General features: G+C 42.9%; 1 protein-coding gene across 3 annotated transcripts in view; it reads right to left on the bottom strand.

Annotated features, from left to right (window-relative positions):
* Positions 1-21,920, bottom strand: part of dclk2a (doublecortin-like kinase 2a) — a 430,953-nt gene that overhangs the window by 350,337 nt on the left and 58,696 nt on the right. For all 3 annotated transcript variants that reach the window (XM_078541257.1, XM_078541259.1, XM_078541256.1), the window contains exon 2: positions 783-1,114. In XM_078541257.1, the coding sequence (XP_078397383.1) occupies positions 783-1,114 (332 nt within the window). The remainder of the gene's footprint in view (positions 1-782; positions 1,115-21,920) is intronic.

Here is a 21,920-nt window from a genome sequence, read left to right as displayed (position 1 = left end):
TACTTCAAAAACGCAGACCGCAGAAAACTGGCTCACAAATAAAAGCTACCTGAGATACACAGAATGTACAATTAGGGTTCCTAATCCTCATGCTTTGTGCAGGAGTCTGCCAGAATAGACACTTGGTCTTGCATACACTATGGTTAATAACTCAGGAGAAACCATCACTGTGCAGTTCTTGCATGCACAGCCATCAGGTTCTCATGGATTGAATGACACATGATTAAGCATTACATGAGTGGTGTCACGTGATAAAATGCCACATAATTAAATGTGACATGATCAAGTCTCCAGGAATATGCCAAATCCAAGCTGAGAGCCCTATATACAATGCAGCCAAGTAGAAAATGCTCAGTAACCAAAACCACCACAATTCTGCACCAATTTAAACTTTGAAGAAATCACGAATTCAGGCTAGGCCCAGTCTCTATAGACATGCACCCTTTAAATGAAGGAAGGGCACATTTTAGGTGTTGCCTTACCTGACCGCAGGAAATTCTGCATGGAGCCATATTAGAAGAATTTTAATATGCTAATATGGAAGTTTGCAAGCCTGCTTCTGCACAGCAAAACTGCTCAGCAGAAAATCAGATGCAGAATAAATACAGCATGTCAGGTTGGTGGCTCTTTGTTGCCCTGCCAAGTTTAGGCAAAATGGTGGTCATGTACCAGTCATGGGTATACAAAGCTTAACCATGGCTATTGCACAAATGTGAACATCTGACACTCTTTTTCTCTGTAAAGACTGCTTGATCAAGGATTCATATTAGACAGTTTCCTACCTGCTTTCCATCAAGTGTGTAGAGCCTTCTGACTGCTCCAGAATCTAATTTTATGGCATCTGTAATGTCATTTAACACCTGCTCGAACGAATGAGCTGTCTTCTTGTTCAGAAGAATCCTTACGGCTTTCCGTGGTTTTACACCACTGCGAATAACTGTCACGAGTTTGGGCCTAATGAAATCCTTGGATTCTTTTCCTTCACCTCTTGATGTCAGTGATGACAGAGAGCGGGATGTTCCTGCCTTGAAATTGACTGACCAGTTTGGATTGACATTCTTGGCATAGTCTACTTTACGAAATGGCTCATTGGATGCACAAACGTAGCTTTCTCCTGTTTGAAAAAAAGGACACTCTTTTAAAACATTGATTCACTTTCCTAAAGATCCTATTTTTGATTTTATCCTGACAATATCTATAGTGAAGGCTGCTGCCAACGCGGTGCATGTTTACTCCGTCACGTCATTGGAAGTGACAGAGTAGGCAGCGGCCAGGACAGAAATAAAGGAAAATTAAATAAGCAATTATATCTTTGGTGAGGAATCTAGGATTTAGCTTTCAGTTCTATTCAAGGTTCATTGCTCTGACCCGAGCTTCTACACAAGTGCTGCAGGACCTGCTCATTCTGTCCAGCATTTCCTGATTATAGGTTATTCTTTCTGAATTTTACCCTTTTCACTTTTGCTTGTTTGGTTGTTGGAAAATTATGTCAGACAACTGGAGAGCTGACACAAACTAATAAAAAATGTGCAGCAGAAGGTGTGCCATGTTGTGGGTACCTGTTGGACTAGCGTTAGTCTATATATAGTCTCCGTGGGACCCGTTTATATTCCGATTTCTTATCTGTATGTCTGCCGTTCCCCACTCATTTCATTGATCATGCCACATCAATTTACAACGGTATTTTACAATTTAAAAATAGTCCCTTGACACAACTCAAGTTTGGAAGGACAAGTTTCCATCAATGGTTTTCTGCGCATGTGCGGACACGTGCGCATGCGCCGACAGGTATCGGTGGACTTGCATTGGCAGGAGACAGTGTAATAGGTAACCTATATCTTGAGATTTTCACTAAAAAGAAATGTAAGTTAAATCTCCTTTTCCATTCTGAGTTACATAAACTCTTATGTTACTGTATCAAGTTATTTATCTGAAGAAAATAAGTAAAATACTTAAACAGATGAAGCAGATTTTTTGCAAAATACAGTAGTTTTTCTCTTCACAAAGCCTGGGTAATGTGGCTGTGGGGATTGTCACAGGGTATAAGTTACAGATGTTATTTAAAGGTTAAATAAATATACTGTCTCAACTATATAACCACATATATAACTTATACCACATGACTAAACTGCTAACTGTGTACTTGTGAAAGTAGCATGGAGGCCAGCTCAATGGAGTACAGATTCTAAAGAGTACTTAACTCAGGGAATTTAGTGTGTGTGGGAATTCGGTGCAGTGACGCAAGAGATGCCGTTCTGGTCTTTCACAAGACAAGGAGTGGTCCAAGAGGAGGGAGCGTGAGAAAGTGAGACCCAAGTGCTAAGCTCTCAAGGTATCAATTAGGTGAGCAGGTAGGTGATTGATTGGTGAGCTTTATAGCTTTCTTTTCTCTGAACTAGGCAGTAGTTTAAACTAGGACCATGGAGATAAAAGTACTGTATTAAACATATAGCTTAACTGGGCAAATACCTTATGACTACAAATAATTGCTGAGGGCTATTTCAAAACATGAAACTCTAATTAGTTAAATAAAATACATTAGAGATTTCAGGACAGGTGATGTGTTGTAGCCATAACATGTGGGAGCTGGTTGTCACCGGTGTGAACGACAGCAGCTGCATCTGCAGCAAGTGTCTGCATCTTGTGGAACTTTGTCTCAGAGTTGAGTACAAGCTCAGGACACTGCGATACATCAGGGAGGGAGAAAGATACATGGATATTTTGATTCTGGAGGTAGTGACACTCCTGAGGTTAGGTACTTCAGATTTGGTTCATGGTCAGGTGCAGGAGGGTGTGACTACAAGTGAAACAGGTATAGAGATCCAGAATGCAGCACTGGAGAAGGCTCAGCCCTTGCATTTTCCAGCAGGTATGAAGCTCTTGAAGCCTGTGTGGATGAGAGCAGGAATTGCAGGGAGGATGAGTAAATTGACCACGGCTTGTTGGTACAGGGGGAAATTCAAATTGGGAGAGTAAAAAGGAATGCAATGGTAGCAGGGGACATTATAGTTAGGGGGATAGATACTGTTCTCTGTAGCTGAGAGCTTTAGCCCCAAAGGCTATGTTGTCTGCCCAGTGCCAGGATTAAGGACATCTCCTCAGGGCTGGAAAGGACGTTGGAGTGGGAGGGAAAGGATCCAGTTGTTGTGGTCTATGTGGGTACTAATGACAAAGGTAGGACTAAGAAAGAGGCTCTGCTGAGGAATATGGCAGCCAGGGACTAACTTTAAAAAAAACTGAACCACAAAGGTAATAATCTCTGCACTACTACCTGAGCCATGAGCAAATTGGCATAAGGTAAATGATATCAGGAAGCTGAATGCATGGCTCAAAGATTGATGTGGTAGAAATGTGTTTTAATTCATGGGGCACTGGCTCCAGAACTGGGGAAAGAGAGAGCTGTTCCATTGGGACAGGCTTTGCTTGAACCAATGTCCTGGCAAACTGAATAACTAGGGCTGTAGAGAGAGCTCTAAACTAAATAGTGGAGAAGGGGATTGTTCAGGTTGAGGGAATTTAGAAAGTTAAAGGGAAAGGGTAACAATACAGGAAATGATAATCCAAGTGTGGCAGGAAGAGACAGGGGGTACATAAGAGTGCACAGTCAAATAGGGCTAGGGTAAGGAAAAAGGTAAAAAGGCAGTATTAAAGACTCTTTATCTGAATGTAAATGGCATTCTTAACAAGATAGATGAATTGATTACACAAATACAAATAAATGGGTATGATATGATAGCCAATACAGATAGTTGGTTGTAAGGTGACCATTAGAGAGATGGTTACAAGGTGACCACATCTGGGAACTAAATATTCAAGGGTATTTGACATTTCAGAAGAATAGGAAGAAGGGAAAAAGAGGTGGGGTATCTCTGTTAATAAAGGATGAGATCAGCACATAGTGAGAAACGATCTTGGCTCAGAAGATCAGGATGTAGGATCAGTTTGAGTGGAGATAAAAAAAATGCAAAGGAAGGAAGTCACTGGTGGGTGCAATTTATAGGCCCTCCAACTGTAGCTACACTGTAGGACAGAGTAAAAATCAAGAAATAATGATGATGTGTAAGTAAGGTACTTCAAAAATCATGAGTGCTTTTAACTTTAATATAGATTGGACAAATCAATTGGTAAAAGTAGCCTTGAGGATGAGTTCATGGAGTTTCTTAGAACAATACATGTTGGAACCAACCAGAGAACAGATTGCACATTACCAGGTGTAAAACAATGAGACAGAATTAATGAATGAATTCATGGGGAAAAAATCATCTAGGGAACACTGATCATAACATGGCAGGATTTTACATTCAGCTTGAGGGTGAGAAACATAGGTCCGAAACTAATGTTGTGAACATAAATCAAGGCAATTACAAGGGTATGATGAGTTGGCTAAAGTAGATGGGAAATAGGTTAAAAGGTAAGACAGCAGATAAGAAGTCACAGACATTTGAGGAGATATTTCATAAATCTCAACAAAGATATATTCCATTGAGAAAAAAAGACTATTCGAAAAGGATGAACAATCCATGGAAAACTAGGGAATTTAAGTATGGTGCCAAATTGAAAGAAAAGATGTACACTGCTGTGAAAATTAAAGTGAGACCAGAAGATTGGGAAAAAGTTTGGAACCAGCAAAGGATGACTAAAAAGATAAAGATGGAGAAATTACAATATGAGAGTAAACTAGCAAAGAATATAAAAACAAACTGTAAGAGCTTCTACAAGTAAATTAAAAGGAAAACAGCAGCTAAAGTAAACATTGGTTCCTTAGAGCATGAGACTGCCGAAGTAATAATAGGAAACAATGAAATGGCAGAGAATTTGAACTCGTATTTTCTATCTGTCTTTATGATAGAAGACACTAAAAGCATGCCAATAGTAGTAGAAAATTATGGGGGAAAAGAGAAGGATCTTAAAACAATCACTATCACTATAGAAAAAGTACTAGGAAAAGTAATGGGACTAAAGGCTGACAAGTCCCCTGGATCTGATGGCTTGGATCCTAGGGTCTTAAAAAAAGTGGCTGCAGAGACACTAGATGCACTGGTTGTAAGTTTCCAAGATTCCCAGACATCTTCGAGGCTATTGACTTTGACTGGAGATGGCCTAGCAGGATGCTCTCAAGCAGCACTAGGCTTCGAGGGCCTTGAGGGAAGGTAGCATGATAGGTAGATAAGGTGGGTAATAAAACATGTGGGTTACTTTCCTTTATTAGGTACACAGTACAAGGACAGTGAGGTTGTGCCAGAATTATAAAAAACCTGAGTTAGACCCCAGCTGGAGTACTGCTTACAGTTCTGGTCATTGCATTACAGGAAGTATGGGGTGAGATTCAAGAAAATACAGAGGAGATTTATGAGGATGTTGCCAGGGACGGAGAATTTTAGCTGTGAGAAAAGACTGGATAGGCTGGGATCATGTTCTTTGGAACAGAAGAGGCTGAGGGGAGATTTAATTGAGGTGTGCAAAATTATGAAGGGTCTAGATAAGGTAAACAGGAAGGATCTATTTCCCTTATAGGTCAATACCCAGGGGACATAGATTTAAATAATTGGCAGAAGCATTAGAGGGGAGTTGAGGAGAATTTGTTTCACCAAGAGGGTGGTGGGAGTCTGGAACTCACTACCTGAAAGGCTGGTAGAGGCAAACTCCTTATCGCATTTAAAAAATAACTTGGAAAAGCACTTGAAAGCTGTACCCAATGCAGCTAGGGATCAAGAAAGTGGGATTCGGCTGGATTGCTCTTTTTCAGCGGGCATAGACACAATGGGTCAAATGGCCTCCATTTGTGCTGTAAATTTTCTATGTTTCTATGACCTTCATTTGAACTGAACAGCTAGAGATACATAGACGCTGCAAGTAGTGGGTATAAGGTTTGCATCATTGGTGGGTGTGTGAGGGTGTGGTGGAATATCTGAATGTTATGCATGAGTCCTGAATAGGGACTGCTGATGAGTGAGTGATGGGGGTATAGTGCACTGAGCACCATGAGAACTTGGTGGTGTAATGAGTATGAAATGCCCTTTTGAAGATGCATTCACTGCCCTTCATCACCCAGGTGAGATCGTTGAACTGCTTGTGGCACTGTTCCCATGTCCGGCATGGATGTTCCTTGCTCCCATGGAAATATGGCTTCTGTCCTCCTGTCGACCTCCATCACTGACGCCTCCAGTACTGAACCTCGGAGCCATCTCTCTTCCCTCATACTCAATGTATTCAGCTTCTGCTTGCAGCCAGTTGCAGTACCAGCAGTCAGCAGCAACTTCCTTCTACTGAGTAAAGCTTCCCAGTGAGAGCTGCAGGCTGCCTTTAAGAGGAGCCAACTGGAACATATGCCCGCCACACATGCTGTTGGGCCCCTTGATGAGCATTCAGCCATCCAGCATGCTCAGCTGGAAGTTCAATAAGGCAAAAGAGGAGGCAGGAGTGACCTCCTCAATGGATCCAGGCTTAGGCATCATGATTCGTGATCTGCCAGTGCCTGAAAGTGTGAGGGAACGAATCTTTAACCCTAAGTGTTTTGAAAATAAATAAATAGTGCTTTTCTTACCCACAGTAGACAGATAAGGCTACTTGGAGGCTCTGTGTAGTCATGGGCTGGATGAGGTCAGCCAGGGGAAAATTACTTGGAAGCAGGTTGCCCTGAGCCCGACCTCAAGACTTTTCAGTGAGGAAAAGTCTTCAACAAATTTTAGTTACCTAGTTATTCCTACAAATGGCTTCTTAGTTATTTATTCTGCTGGTAGTTCATCATCACTGGATGAGAGAGGAATGGCTGGGGCCTGGAACCAGCAAATCCTGGTATGTGCTTTGCAGGCCCTGTCTAGTTGTCACGCATAAGAAAATTACTGGAAGTTGTAAGCACAGATTATTTGTAGAGAGTGACATTAATGTGTTCTGGGAGTTTGTTCACAGAGTGTTTATGCAAAGTGACAGTGTATTCTGTGAGCTGTGTTCTCCTAACTGATTGGCCCTCATTGTTCAGTTGACAGATTAATAGTTATGAGCTCAATCTGCAGATGGTGTAGGGTATAGCAAATAATGTGGAAGACAACAGGAAGACATAAACAGGCTCGTGGAGTGGGTGGATGATTGACAAATGAAATTTAGCATGGCAAAAGGGCAGGTGGACCATACTGGAAGAAGATAAGAGGTCCCTATGGAAGATAAACTAAATAGAACAGGGGGGAAAAAGAGAGGGAAATAAAGATATATAAATGGCTAAATCACTAAAGATAGTGGACCAGGGCCACAGCGGGACAAACAACATATTAAAATTCATTTCTAGATGAATAGAGTGCAAAAACAGAGTGTTAATGTTAAATTTATATGGGACCTTGGCCTGACAATGCTTGGAGTAAGCCCTTTCATCATTCTGCCCAAAGGTCGTTGACCTGAAACATTAGTTCTGTTTCACTCTCCAGAGATGTTGCTTGATCTTCTGAGTAATTCCAGCATTTTCTGTTTTTAATTTCAGATTTCCAGCTTCTGCAATATGTATTGTGTCAGCTTTTTAGGAGTTGTGGAAGCTTTTATGGGATAAAAACAAAAAAATGCTTGAGGTCATGGGCAGAATCTTGTTCCACTCTGAGAGCGGGTAGCAGGGTGAGGTGGGCAAGGGAACTTAATTGAGCGGGAGGCCAAAAATCAGCTTCCTGACGGCGAGATGAGCTTTTGCAATTAAGATCAGGGAAGTTTGAAGGCATCTGCATGTCGTGCATGCTCACTAAAAGGCCAGCTCACCACAATTAAGTTTGCCTTCCCAATTAAGTTATCAGTGAGTGAGTAATGCCTTCAGGTTTAGAACTGCACATATGTGGCATGCAGCAGGTGAGGTAGTCAACTTGATGGGGTTGGAGCAAATAGCCACTGTTTTTTTCCTCTGTGGGTGAGTGTTGTTCAATGAGGTGATGATCGGGCGTTGGCAGTCAAACAGGTACAGGGAAGCTGGCCGAGGGAGGGAGTCCAGGGCAGGGATGGAGTCACGGAGGGAAGGTGAGGTTACAGGGACATGGGAGGAAGAAAAGAGAGGGAAGGAAGTGCCTTGCATCTGGGTGTGAGGGCCCTCTGTATGGGTTGGGTGGTGGTGGGGGGAAGGTGGTTTCTGGGCAGGGCTGGTGAGAGAGAAATGGTCCTAAAGGTCTGTCTACGGTGGGCTCCTGGAGATTGAACTGAGTGTAGTGGATGGAGGGAACAGTCATAGTGAGAGGGGGCAGTGGGATGTGTTATGGTGTCAGGTCCAGGGTTGTGGTTGAGTAGTGGATGGTCTCGTGGCGGGAGGGGGGTCGGAGAAACGGACAAAATAAGTGGCTTGGATAATGGGAGGGGCCAAGGTGGGCATGGGGATGGTAATGGGTGTAGACTCAGAGGAGGGAGAAGGCATGTGAGGGGTGATGGTCATAGGCTTAGGTGTAATGGGGGGAGGTTCAAGGGTGACAGAGGGGCGATAAATGGTTATATTGGATGGGTCAAGGGTGATGGGATGAAGTTGGTGGGTGACGGGGAGGGTAGAAGGTGGTGCAGCGTGTTTGGAAAGCTACACATACTATTTTCTCAAGGCTCTTCTTCACAACACAGTTGCTCAGTATGTGTGAATCCTCGAAGTGTGAGGAGGATCTTTTCAGGTGGGTGGAGTTCAAGGTCAGCACAATTGGCCAACTGTCACGAACCTACCATATTTTTCATAATGTTATTGTGGGGTATTGAAAGGTAGGCTTATCCGCGTGTATGTGTGGTTCTGTGTGTGGTTGATTGACTTGAATTAGAGTCTGATAGACTGCCAGGTTGAATTTATCAGAAGAGTTGGGTGTAAAAAGGGTATTTGAAATGCTAATGAGTGAGCTAGGGTAAAGTCAGTAGATAGGGTGTGAATAAAATTTGCATTTTAAGATAAGTGGAGAGGTGTTTGGTTTTCAAAGAAACATGATAAAGTTTTACAGCTGACAGGAAAAATAGCGCAAGGTTATTATGTTTATTATTCCCAAAACCAAAAGGTCATATTGACAATGTGAAATAGTTTTATATTATGGGAAAAGTAAATTCCAAAGACATATGGGAACAATACAGATTAAAGAGGAAGAAATATATTTAAAGAAGGATGGAAGGTTGTATCAGGAGTGATCGTGTAAGATCTAAAAGATACACTGTGTGAAACAGACTTGGGGAAACAGCCTCTAGCCACTTTGCAAAAGTCTGTTGTTCCAGTATCCAAAGTTGTGTTGAAAGCCTTTAGAATATTACTCATCGAGTGGGTGTTTGTGGTAACCTTGCTGGATGCCTCTCTAAATTTAAAATCTATTTTTGACTGTTGCCTTAAAGGGGGTGTGTAGTTGGGAGTCAGGTCAATTAGGAATTTTGGGATTTGTTATAATATTAAGTAACGGTGTAACTATAATCTTGTGTTACGTGTTGTAATTCTTTGTTAATACATGTTTTAATTTAATTTTTTAAATCTCTAAAGATGTTATTGCACTCATTACTTCTGAAATCAGTGTACAAACCTTCTCATAATAAATACAAATTGCAAAACCGTTGTGATAGTGTGGCCAAGTTTCCCTTGTGGATTTGGTCAGCCTGGCGAATACAACCTGCTGCATCATAACACGACCAAAGGGACACCCTGACTCATAACATCGAGATCCCAGCAAGGTCAGGAGCTGCAGTGAGGTCTGCACTGAAGGGCAACTCAAGTTGACCAAGGTTGGGTGCGGGGGGCGGGGGGGGGGCGCCAGGAAATGGAGGGAGGTATGAAGGGTTAGTGGGGGGTTGACAACAGTGTGCTGGTTTAGAACCTCGAAGGTCCCAGGTAGATGCTCACATGGCTGACACTGAGGTGAGCGGTACATCTATGATAGCAAGGCAACGGGCTCTCGAATATGTCTCAAGGGTGATGGAGGAATGCCCAATAGTTTTTGAGGGAAAGTGCATGGACATAGCTTTCATTACTCCCATCAATTCTTCAGTCTCCACGCACATGGATGTATGAACAAGAGGAGAACGCATCTGTGATCCACCAGGATGGGCTTCATCATGGTGAAGGGGTAGACTGATGCTAGTTACATGGCTTCCCATTGGCTGAAATGCTCAGGACCAGAGGGACGGCTTCAAATAATATGCTGACTAGATGGATCACTGCAGTTTGTTCACAGGTCACCTCAGGCATAGATGATGCTGGATCCAGGCAGCCCTGCACTTCTGCCAGCTATGACCCAGTTGAGGAGGAAGCGGCGGGGGTGTCAACTATGTGCCCGCCCCACTGCGAGATTCACCATGCTCCTTGCACGTGCATACCTAATGAGCTGACCAGTGCGAGATTGTGCATGGCCAGCTGTCCCACCCCCGAGCGGAAATCACTTTCACTTCTGCTTCATTAGAACTAGGAAAAGTTAGAAATGTGATAGGTTTTAAGCAAGTGAAAGGGGGGAGGGTGGCAAACAAGCAAAAAGGAAAGTCTGTGATAGGGTGGAAGACAGACAAAATTAAATGACAGAAATGTTTGTGTGCAAGGCCAAAGGGAGTGGTAATGGCACAAAAAAAGCAAAAGATGTGTCTAGAGGAGGAGTGAATGGCAGAATGATGAACAGATGTCATCAGAAAGCAAAAACAAGAGTAAAACTGAAAACTGCAAACGAGGAAAACAAAATGGGAGCAGAGGTTATTGTCTGAAAATGTTGAACTTCATGTTGAGCCCAGAAGGCTGTAAAATGCCTAATTGAAAGATGAGGTGCTGTTCCTAAAGCTTATGTTGAGCTTCATTGAAACACTGCATAAGACTGAGGATAAAGATGTCAGTGTGAGTGCAAAGTGGAGAATTAAAATGACTAGAAGCTTGGGATCTTGCTTGAGGATTGAATGGAGATGTTCCACGAAGCAGTCACCCAATCTTCATTTTGTCTCCCCAGTGCAGATCGCATTGTAAACTGCAGTTTCAGTATAAATTGAAAGAAATGCACATAAATCACGGTTTCACCTGGAAGGAAAGTTTGGGGCCTTAGATGGTGAGGAAAGAGAAGGTAAAAGGACAAGTGTTGCATCTTTTGCGCTTGTTTGGAAAGCTAATGTGGGAAGGGGTGGAGATATTGGGGGTGATTGAGGATTGGACAAGGGTACCGGGTAGAGAATGGTTCCTTTGGAATGTTGAAAGAGGAAGGGAGGGGAAGATGTGTCTGGTGTCACCCTGTACTTGGCAGGAATGGCAGAGGATAATCCTGTCTACAATCTATAAGGTACAAGCCAGGAGTGTGATGGAATACTCTCCCCCTGCCTGGATGAGTGCAGCTCCAACAACACTCAAGAAGCTTGACACCATCCAGGACAAAGCAGCCAGTTTGATTGGCACCCCATCCATAAACATACTCTCTCTACCACCGATGCACAGTGGCACCAGTGCGTACCATCTACAAGGTGCACTGCAGAAACACATTGAAGCTCCTTATGTTAGGAAATAGAGATGGTTTAAGCAAGTTATATTGGTATTTGTGGGTGTTAGGAATGAGTTTTAGCTTTAATGTTTAAGTTTGACTTGTATTTCTATATCTGTGAGTTAAGAAAAGGTCAAGTTGAGTTTTAGTTTCACTTTAAAGGTGCCTGCATTTCTAATGAATTTTACAACTCTAAGAGAAGTTAAACAGATGCAAGAGTAGAAAACTGGGCTGTTGCCTAGCAACAGGGGTCCAGAGAAGCAGGTCCTTCCCACAGACACACACACAAGAAACTAGAAACAGCAGTTTTTGAGTTCAGTTTTGAAGATAGCTGCCAGGCAGAAGCAGCCCAGAAAGCACAGATAGCCAGTTCCAAGCTAAAGTTGGTTGAAAGTAGCTGCCAGAGAGCGACTGGAGCAAAAGGGATGGATAGCCAGTCCCAAGCTATAGAAGAAAGTCCCCAGATCCAGGGAAATGGAACAGGAGAAAGTCCCAAGAAGACCTTCTAGTCAAAGGAAGGACAGGAACCTGGAAAAGGTCCTGTTAAGTGAAGTTAAGACTGAGGGGCAGAGAAAGGCTCCCAGCTTAAAGCTCCAAGCTGCAGGAAGCAGAGTCAAAGCGATATAAAGGCTTGTGAGAAGTCAGAAGGTCCAAAGAGGCAAATGAAGGTCTGTAACTCTTTGCTATGGGCATGTGAAACAGTGGTGTACTGTTGAAGCAAACAAAGCCCACATCCCTTGAATGAATAAAAAAAAACGAATATGGAGGCTGTTGGAATGGAAGGTGAGGACAAGGGGACCCTACCACAGTTCTAGGAGCCTGCATAAGGAGTGAGAGAAGAATTGCAGGAAAGGGGACAAACACAGTCGAGAGCCCTATCAACTGCTGTAGGGAGAATCCTCAGTTGAGGAAAAAGGAAGACATATCAGGAGCACTGGTATGGACATTTACATCATCAAAACAGATGTGACGGTGACAGAGAAACTAGAAGAATGGAATATGAAGTCCCCTTACAGGAAGCAAGGTGTGAGGAGGTACAATCGAGGAGGCTGTGGGAATCAGTGAGCTTACAGTGAATATTTGTTGATAGCCTATCCTCAGAAATGGAGACAGAGAAATCAAGGAAGGGAAAAGTTGAAGATGGGCCATTTGAAGGTGAGAGAAAAATGGAAATTGGAAGTCAAGTTGATTAAATTTTTCAGTTCTAGGCGAGAGCAGGAAACAGCTTTGATACAATCATCAATGTACCAGAAAAATAGTTGAGGGAGGGTCCTGAGTAGGACTAGAACAAGGAATATTCTACAAAAAGGGAGGCATTGCTGGGACCCATGAGGGTACCCATGGTAACACCTTTTATTTGGAGGAAGTGCGTTGTGTTAAAGGAGAAGTTGGTCAATGTGAGAACAAGTTCAAATAGGCAGAGGAGGGTGGTGGTGGATGGAGACTGGTTGGGTCTATGTTAAAGGAAGAAGCATGGAGCCCTAAGACCTTCCTGGTGAAGGATGGATGTGCTTCCAATTTCCATCTCTGCTGCATTTGTTCTGATGATGAAACCTTCCATCCTAGCGCTTATGTGTCTTCCTTTTTTCTCTCAACTGAGCACCCCCCATCATAGTTGGCAGAGCCTTTGAATGTGTCCGTTCTATTCCAACACTTCTGGTCTCGCCCCCTTCCCCTCCCTCCCCAAATCATGATAGGGTTCCCCCTGTCCTCACTTTCCACCCTACCAGCCTTCATATTCAACAGATCATCCTCTGCTATTTCTGCCAACTCCAGTGTGACACTACCACCAAACTCATCTTCCCTCCCTTCCCTTTCAGCATTCCAAAGAGGCCGTTCTCTCCACCATACTCTGGTTCACTCCTCTATCACCCCCAACAACCCATCCCCATCCCACGGCAGTTTTCCATGCAAGTGCAGGAGATGCAACACTGCCCTTTCACCTCCACTTTCCTCAATGACCATGGCCCCTTCAGATGAAATAGCAATTTGAGTGTACTTCTTTCAATTTATTATACTATACTTGCTGCTCAAAATGTGGTTTGTTCTTCACTGGGGAGACCAGATGTAGACTTTGTGAAACACTACCATTCAGTCCACAAACATGACCCTGAGTTTCTGGTGACTTGTGCTTTTAATTTTCCACCTTGTACCACCAACCCTTTTGTCACATAATTGCTCCTGTCTTCCATCCTATCACAGACCTTCCACTTTGTTCTTTTCAGCATTTTCTGTTTTCATATCAGATTCTCAGCATCTGCAGTGCTTTGCTTTTTGATTCAGCTTTTTATGGGATTGTGTCAGCTTTTACAAAGTTGTTGGTCAACTGATGCCTGTTTTCTAGCTTGACTTCTAGCCTGCCTTCACAAATTGAGGTCGTTCTTTTTAGAACTTAGAAAAATGAATCAACCAGCGATCCCAGAAAATAATACAAATGATGCCCTCCTTGGCTCCCATTTTTTAACATCTGTTAGTCCTATTACATTTAAGCTTGATATCCACCTTTTTATTACTTCATATTGAATTATTGAAAATCTGGTCCCTCAAAGATGTCCTGTATCTGCGACTTACTCAAGATGTAGGAGTCATGGCAGCTTCCCAGTTACCTTGCACAAACTTGCATGATGTGTTTCTAATGGTTGCAGACCAGCTGCACATTGAGTGAGTGGAAGCCTTTCCTGTTGATGTATTACATTGCCTGTTGCCAGGGAGCTCTTATAGCCACATGAGTGCAGTCGATGGCACCCTGCAGCTGTGGGAATCCAGACATAGCAACAAAACCCAGTGCTCGAGCTGCCTGGATAGATTGATCTCTAGCGAAGCGCACATAATTGTGGGCCTTGGCAAACCGTGTGTCCATCACGTCCTTCATGCACTTATGGATGGAAACTTGACCCTGCAGAGGTCCCCAATGGAGCCCTGGAAACAACCACACATGTAGAAGTTGAGTGGCGATGACTTTCAGAGCTACTTGCAAAGAGTGGCCTCCCAGTCTCCACGGCGTCAATTTATGGAGAATGTGGCAGGTGTGAGCCACCAGATCCTTGGACATGGGAGGCATCGACAGCACTGTCTCTCACTTATCTGCAGATAAGAGACACATCTTCTGTACACCCTGGGTCTTGAGAAGAGCTTATGTGCAGCCTTTCTGTGAGCCTCATCCCCTGGGTCCGGAGGGGTTCCTGCTGTCCCTTGCTCATCAGGGTGAAGCTCCTCCCTTTGGCAAGCCTGGCATCACCATAGCGCTCTTCGCCTTTCTTCCTGCCTGTATGCGATGATGTAGGCAACATTAAATGGACCCTCCATCTTCCTGAGGGTTTCCTGTCTGCATGAACATTGAAAGAAAGACACACTGAGCATCAGCCTCCAAAGGTTCCCTTTTTGTCGGTGTGGGTTCTAAGGGCTTGGTTACAGTCGATACAATCCTGGCCATCGCAGTGACCGCTCTCAGTGTCACAGTATGCTTGCCCCCCATCCCCAGCCTCATTTCAGTAGACCTACAACTATGAGATGGACTTCGCCTGGCAAATATCCTGCATGTATCTGACATGATAAATTACTCACTCAGTGGACTCTATAACAACATCCTTTGGAATTCACATCAGGGCACATGATCTGTGAAGGGATGAGATTCTTTTCGGGCGGCCTGGGAGTTCCCATCTCTGAACCTGGCAGCTGCAAGGCTCTGAGGTGGGCTTTCCAAAAGGCTTCTCCTGTTGTTCAGGTGTCCACTTGTTTTTGGAGTCATTATCACACTGGGGAATTATCACGATTGGTACAATGGGTTATTGCAGAGAGATCAATGATTGGAATGGATTGGAATTAATCTCGCATGAATGTGCTATTACATTGAAGGCTCCAGATTGCCTCTAGTTATTGAGATGTTCCTAACATCTGTCAGCTGTTCATTCTTCCTCCTGTGGTAATAAAGATTCTAGCTGGGTGCACCTTTAATTGGCCCCCCAACGCTGTGATCCACTCCTTCCAGAAGCCCTAACATGCCTCCCCAGCTGTTTTTTTCTCAGTTTCACTTTCTGCTGCACCTTGCTGGAACATCCAAGATGGTGGTCCTCAAGTTTTATTACCAGACCAGCTTTGACCTTCCCTGTGCAACTGTGGAAATCCCTCCCATCATCCTGGAGGAGCATAACGTTCATGTTTCCCTCCCTCCTATTACTCTCTGTCCTCCCCCCACTGTAATCCTTGATCCCATTGTAATTGTGGTTGATATCCCTGTGTTACCCCCGGGTCGTTTGAGGTGGATCTGCCTATGCCCCATGTAGACCTTACTCCTCCCCATCATTACAACCTACCCCTGTCATACCACTGGTCTGGTATATAGAGCCTTGTGTCTGTATCCACACACCCCCACCTGAAAGCGAAGTGATGTGCTACAAAGCTGGTGCAGAGTCCGAGGTGCCGTGAGCACTGCACAATACAAGGTAGGTGAACAAACCTCCAAGTTATGAGTGAAGTGCAGGTCTCCAGGTCCACGTCGCTTATATGTATTTATGAATCACTCCAGCCTAATTAGATGCCGGCCTAGCCTTTTGATCCAGCGTGGGGGGATGTGATTCTGGCAAGCTGCCTTGATAATGAGCATTCATGATATTCTAATATATTCAAATGGTGTTCCCAACATGGAGCAGCAGGAAAAATGCACTGTCATTGAGGGCAGGAGCGACGACCACAACCTGTTTTTATGCTGGCGAGAAATTGACTTTTTTTTGCTTCAGCCATATTTTCCCCTCCCGCTCGCCAATACACCCAACGTGGGCAGGACCGGAAAATCCTGGCCATAGAGTGTTGCAGTCATGTCATTTGCCCCTAAAGCATATTGGGAGATGGATACATTACTTTTAAAAACCAACATGAAATATGGACACTGTACCTTCACAGAATGGGCTCCAGAAAGTCAGGTGATATATTTTGTGGATTCTGTACAGACATGTCTAAACATATCTCTGGGAAGTCACTTGAAATGTAAATGGTTTTGCCAGGTGCTGATTGATTACCCCATACTATTTCAATGGAAGGGACTTAAAACAACAATGGTTACAAGACCTGCCAGTCCCTAGTCCCACGAAGATGGGATTCCAAATAAAGTTAATCAGTGAGGATGATCATAGCTGAAATGTTGATGGGATATCAAACATTTCCCAATTGTGTGTCAGTTACATCGGCTTCAACCCATTGTATGGACCGTATGTGAATACACCGATATTGTCATCACATGGCGGAAATTGGTTGGAGAGGGAGCTGATAGCTTATTAATTGATCAGGGCCCCCAGCAAGTCAGTCTGGGTCTACCATGCAGAGGGACAGATCTTATCCAGCAGAAAGAAAGAGCACTACATCGAAAAGTTATCTTAGGCAGTAAAGAAGGACTAATTCATTTTACTTGCAAGATCATATTCTTCACTACAGAGGCTCAACCACAATTTCAACTGAAAAGCCAGAAACTTCCAACCTCCATTTGTCTTCAAGGAACCAAGAGAGAATCCTTCAGGCCTGCAACATTATCAATCATGATTTTAAGGACCGTGAAAAGAAGTGACTTGTTTCTGTTTTACCTTTCTAATAATCTAAGTGCATGTTACCTCTTTAGAAATCATCTTTTCTTGTGTGTGCTTGTGTGTTTTAGGGAGTAGGTGTTTGTTGGATTTAAATTTCAGGTGTTGTGGAAAATCAATGTTTATCTTTTCTTTACAAGAAAACCCATTTGTGTCTGTTGTTTAAAGTCACAGCATTCAAGGGGTTAAAACACTCCTTCTCAAAAATACATCTTATTGCAGTCAGCCAGGAGATGAGAAAAAAGAGAACATTATCCCATATCCCTCTCCATTTATAACAAAAGTACAAAAGCAAGGTGAAACTTTAAAAAATACTGATTTAGCTTCAACTGGAATATTGAAGGGTGTGATGGCATTTCCAGGGATGACGGACTTCAGTTACTTGACAGATTGGAGAAGTTGATCTGTTCTCCTTAGAGAAGGATGAAAGGAGATTTGATAGAGATGTTCAAAATCATGAAGGGTCTGGACAGAGTAAATAGAGGGAAACTGTTCCCATTGGCAAGAATCAGAGGAACTGATTTAAGATGAATGACAAAAGAACCAAAAGTGACATGAGGAGAAACTTCTATGCAACGAATGGCTAGGATCTGGAATGCATTGCCTGAGAGTGTGGTGGAAGCAGATTCAATTGTGGCTTTTAAAAAGGAATTTGACAATTACCTGAATAAAAAAAAAATGGCAGGGCTATGAGGAAAAGGCAGGGGAGTGTAGCTCCCAGAGGTGTTCCTGCAGGGAGCTGATATGGACATCGCGTGCCAAATGAGTTCCTTCTGATGCTGTGACCATTCTTTGATTCTATAACAGCAGGAGATACAGAGTTCTAGATTTTTTTGAGATTTTAGTAAAGAATGAGTTAGAGGTCCAATGAACAATGATCATAGTGGTATTGATAATGTAGAGATAAGAGAAGTTGCATATTTGAGCTGATGATAAGACTGAGTCTAGTCAAAAAGTTACAATTTGGGATTAACTTCAACAAGAGCTCTCTCAACCATGCTCCATAATTCTGGCAGAAACAATGGAGAGGAGAAACGGTGTAAACAGCATTTATACCATTTCTGAGGTTGCTGCATATCTTCCATCAAAGTTGCAACAGACAATTGGGAAAACCTTCCTGTAAATTCAATATGGGATTTGTAATGGTTATTCTTATCAGAATGAATGACACAATTGACTTCACTGTTGATGGCTAAGCTGATCTGACTGTAGCCTCACCATTAAGATTCAGCAGTAGTTCTCCCCATATATCCCAGAAGATTCAGCAAAATCTAAAAATCAAGCTTCTGCAGTGGGTCAGGTTCAACCTTTGAGGGCACAGAGGGATGGTAACCACTTTTGCATATCTCCTAATAGCCAAATTTAAAACTATTATTGGAAAGCCTTGAAAGAATCCACCTGCACACCCTTTTTAGATGATAAATATTGTATGGTTTTGGGACAAGAGAGACTGGAATTAACTGAGAAGTCGAGTGGTTCATTTCCACTTATTAGAGTTCTCATTTTTTTAAACTAATACAACTAATTTCCATTAGATGTTGTGATTTACAATTTTGGGGGTAAAAGAATGCAGTTAAAACCCAATCAACCAATAAAAAAGTTTTTCTGTTCACAAAACTTAATTATTGTTGGATTTAACTTAAATCACTTCACTTCAAATGTACGTTTTGATAAGGAGGTCATAATCTTTTTTTTTCTAAACGTGAACTTGTAAAAGAATTCAGTTTACTGAAAAAAGAACTTGACAAATGCCAATTCAGCAGCAGCTGGATGAAGCTTTACAGACGCAAACAACCCTCTTCAACCTGAAGACCTCAGCTTCGTTCAATAGCACTGATTATGAACTTCAAAGTGTCACAGCCATAGCAACACTCACAGCAAATCTATTCCTAGATTAACACCTCTTCAGTGTGCTGCATGTTGTGAAATGCATCACATTTATTTTCAAGTTAACCGCTTAACATCTCTTGCCAATGAATTCAGTGATCCACAACAAAAATACTAATGAAATAAAAATAATATAATAAAAATACTAGCTCTGATGAAGAGCCATATTAGACTCGAAACATTAACTCTGTTTCTCTCTCCACAGATGCTGCCAGAGCAGCTAAGTTTTTCCAGCATTTTCTGTTTTATTTTCAGATTTCCATCATCCACAGTATTTTGCTTTTACAAAAATACTAATGTCATCTCAAACCAAAGCAGAGTGCGTATTATCTTGAACTATCACTGAAAAACAACTATATAGGTAAAGTTGCTCCAGCTACCTGCATTTTCATTTAAAAATTCCTACCTTTGAAATTTCAGCCAGTTGGATTATTGGGATTAAAAATTTTACAGGTAGGAATAGAGTCAGAGTTAGTGAGGCAAACACCTCTGATAGTAGAGGACAGGCCAGCAAACCAAGCTAAAAGGAGTTCATGCTGGAAAATACCACAAAACAACTGGGGTCTCAGATACAGTAAAGTGTGAAAGAGAAGAGTACAGTGTTCGATCTCATTCCGTTTTATGTTGCTCAGATTTCTTGATTGCTTGCTTATTAAGAATTCAGCACCCTAAAGCCATGCAGTTCTGTTTAATTCAGCGTTTCTCACATTCTTTCACATTCATTTGCACTCTCGCATGCTTCTCTTTTGCACCTCAAATTTGTCTACATTTTCCAAAAATCAAAAGGAGACATTAGAAACGTTTTTTTTAGATGCATAGCATATTTTTTAAATTGTCAACTGTTATTTGGAGGACTGGACATTTTAAAAATATTCAGATATGCATTTTCAGCATAGCATGAACTTAACTAAGTCATCATAGTCTTCAGTCATGAAGGTTGGTGGTTCAACCAGGACTTGAGCACATAACACAGTCAGTCCTTCAAAACAGCAGAAGGAATGCGACATTGTTGGGCGTGCTGTCTTTTGAAAGAGATGTTAAACTCTCTGCCTGTTGAGGTGGATGCAAAAGATCCCATGCTATTTAAAGACGAACAGGAAATTCTCCTAGTGCCCTAGGCAACATTAATTTCTCAGCCAAAGTAAATGAATGGTCATTTCTCTCCTTTGCTATTAATGGGACCTTGCACTATATAAACTTGCTGTTACATTTGCCTACAAAATGACATTGACTATACTTTATAAATAATTAATTAGCTATGAACTGCTTTGGGACATCTTGATGAAGTGAAAGGTCCTATATGAATGCAAAATATTTTTTCTATTTATTACTGCAGAGGGATACAGGCTAAGTGAGTGGGCAAATGGAGTATAATGTAGGAAAATTTGAGATTATCCACTTTTCTAGGGAGAATAGAAAAGCTGAATTATATTTAAACAGAGAGAGACTTCAGAATGCTGTGGTGCAGGGAGACAGTGTAATGGTAATGTTACAGGGCGAGTAATCCTGAGACGCAGGGTAATGCTCTGGGGGAACGCAGGTTCAAACCCCACCATGTCAAATGGTGGAATTTGAATTCAATCAATTAAAATCTGGAATTAAAGGTCTAATGATAACTCGAATGCCATTCACTAATGCCCTCTAGGGAAGGAAATCTGCTGTCCTTACCTGGTCTGGCCTACATGCGACTCCAGACTCTGTTGTTGACTCTTAAATGGCCGAGCAAGCCACATAGTTGTATCAAAACACTAAAAAGCCTAAAAAAAGGGAATGGAACCAGACAGGCCACCCGGCATTGACCTCGGCACCGGAAACAACAATGGCAAACTCAGCCCTGTTGACCCTGCAAAGTCCTCCTTACTAACATCTGGGGTGAGTGCCAAAATCGAGAGAGCTGTCTCAGACTAGTCAAACAACAGCCTGGCATAGTCATACTCACAGAATCATATCTTACAGATAATGTCCCAGACACCACCATCACCATCCCTGGGTATGTCCCGTCCCACTGGCAGGACAGAGGTGGTGACACAGTGGTAGACAGTCAGGAGGGCATTGCCCTGGGAGTCCTCAACATTGACTCCAGACCCCATGAAGTCCCATGACATCAGGTTAAACATGGGCAAGGAAACCTCCTGCTAATTACTACCTACTACCCCACCCCCTCAGCTAATCAATCAGTGCTCCTCCATGTTGAACACCACTTGGAAGAAGCACTGAGGGTGGTAAGGATGCAGGACGTACTCTGGTTGGGAGACTTTAATATCCAACAGTAAGAGTGGCTCAGTAGCACCACTACAGACCGAACTGGTCGAGTCATAAAGGACATAGCTGCTAAACTGGATCCACGGCAGGTGGTGAGGAAGCCAACAAGAGGGGGAAGCATACTTAACCTCATCCTCATCAACCTGCCCGCCGCAGATGCTTCTGCCCATGATAGTATAGGTAGGAGTGACCATCGCACAGTCCTTATGGAGACCAAGTCCTGTCTTCACATTGAGGATACCCTCCATCGTGTTGTGTGGCACTACCACTGTGCTAAATGGGATAGATTTCAAACAGACCTAGCAACAAAAAACCTGGAATCCATGAGGCACTGTGGTCATCAGCAGCAGAATTATATTCAACCACAATCTGCAACTTCATGGCCCAGCATATCCCCAACTCTACCATTACCAACAAGCCAGGGGATCAACCCTGATTTAATGAAGAGTGCAGGAGGGCAGGCCAGGAGCAGCAGCAGGCATAACTAAAAATGAGGTGTCAACCTGGTGAAGCTACAACACAGGACTACATGGGAACAGCATAAGCAGCAAACTATAGACAGAGCTAAGTGATTCCACAGCCAATGGATCAGATTTAAGCTCTGCAGTCTTGCCACGCCCAGTCATGAATGGTGGTGGACAATTGAACAACTCACTGGAGGAAGAGGTCCACAAATGTCCCCTTCCTCAATAATGGGGGAGTCCAGCACATCAATGCAAAGGATAACACATTTGCAACAATCTTTAGCCAAAAGTGTCGAGTGGATGATAAATCTTGGCCTCCT

Source organism: Cetorhinus maximus, chromosome 1, assembly GCF_964194155.1.
Source record: "Cetorhinus maximus chromosome 1, sCetMax3.hap1.1, whole genome shotgun sequence".
In the NCBI taxonomy this organism is placed as follows: domain Eukaryota; kingdom Metazoa; phylum Chordata; class Chondrichthyes; order Lamniformes; family Cetorhinidae; genus Cetorhinus; species Cetorhinus maximus.
This window is presented reverse-complemented; position numbering and strand designations above follow the sequence as displayed.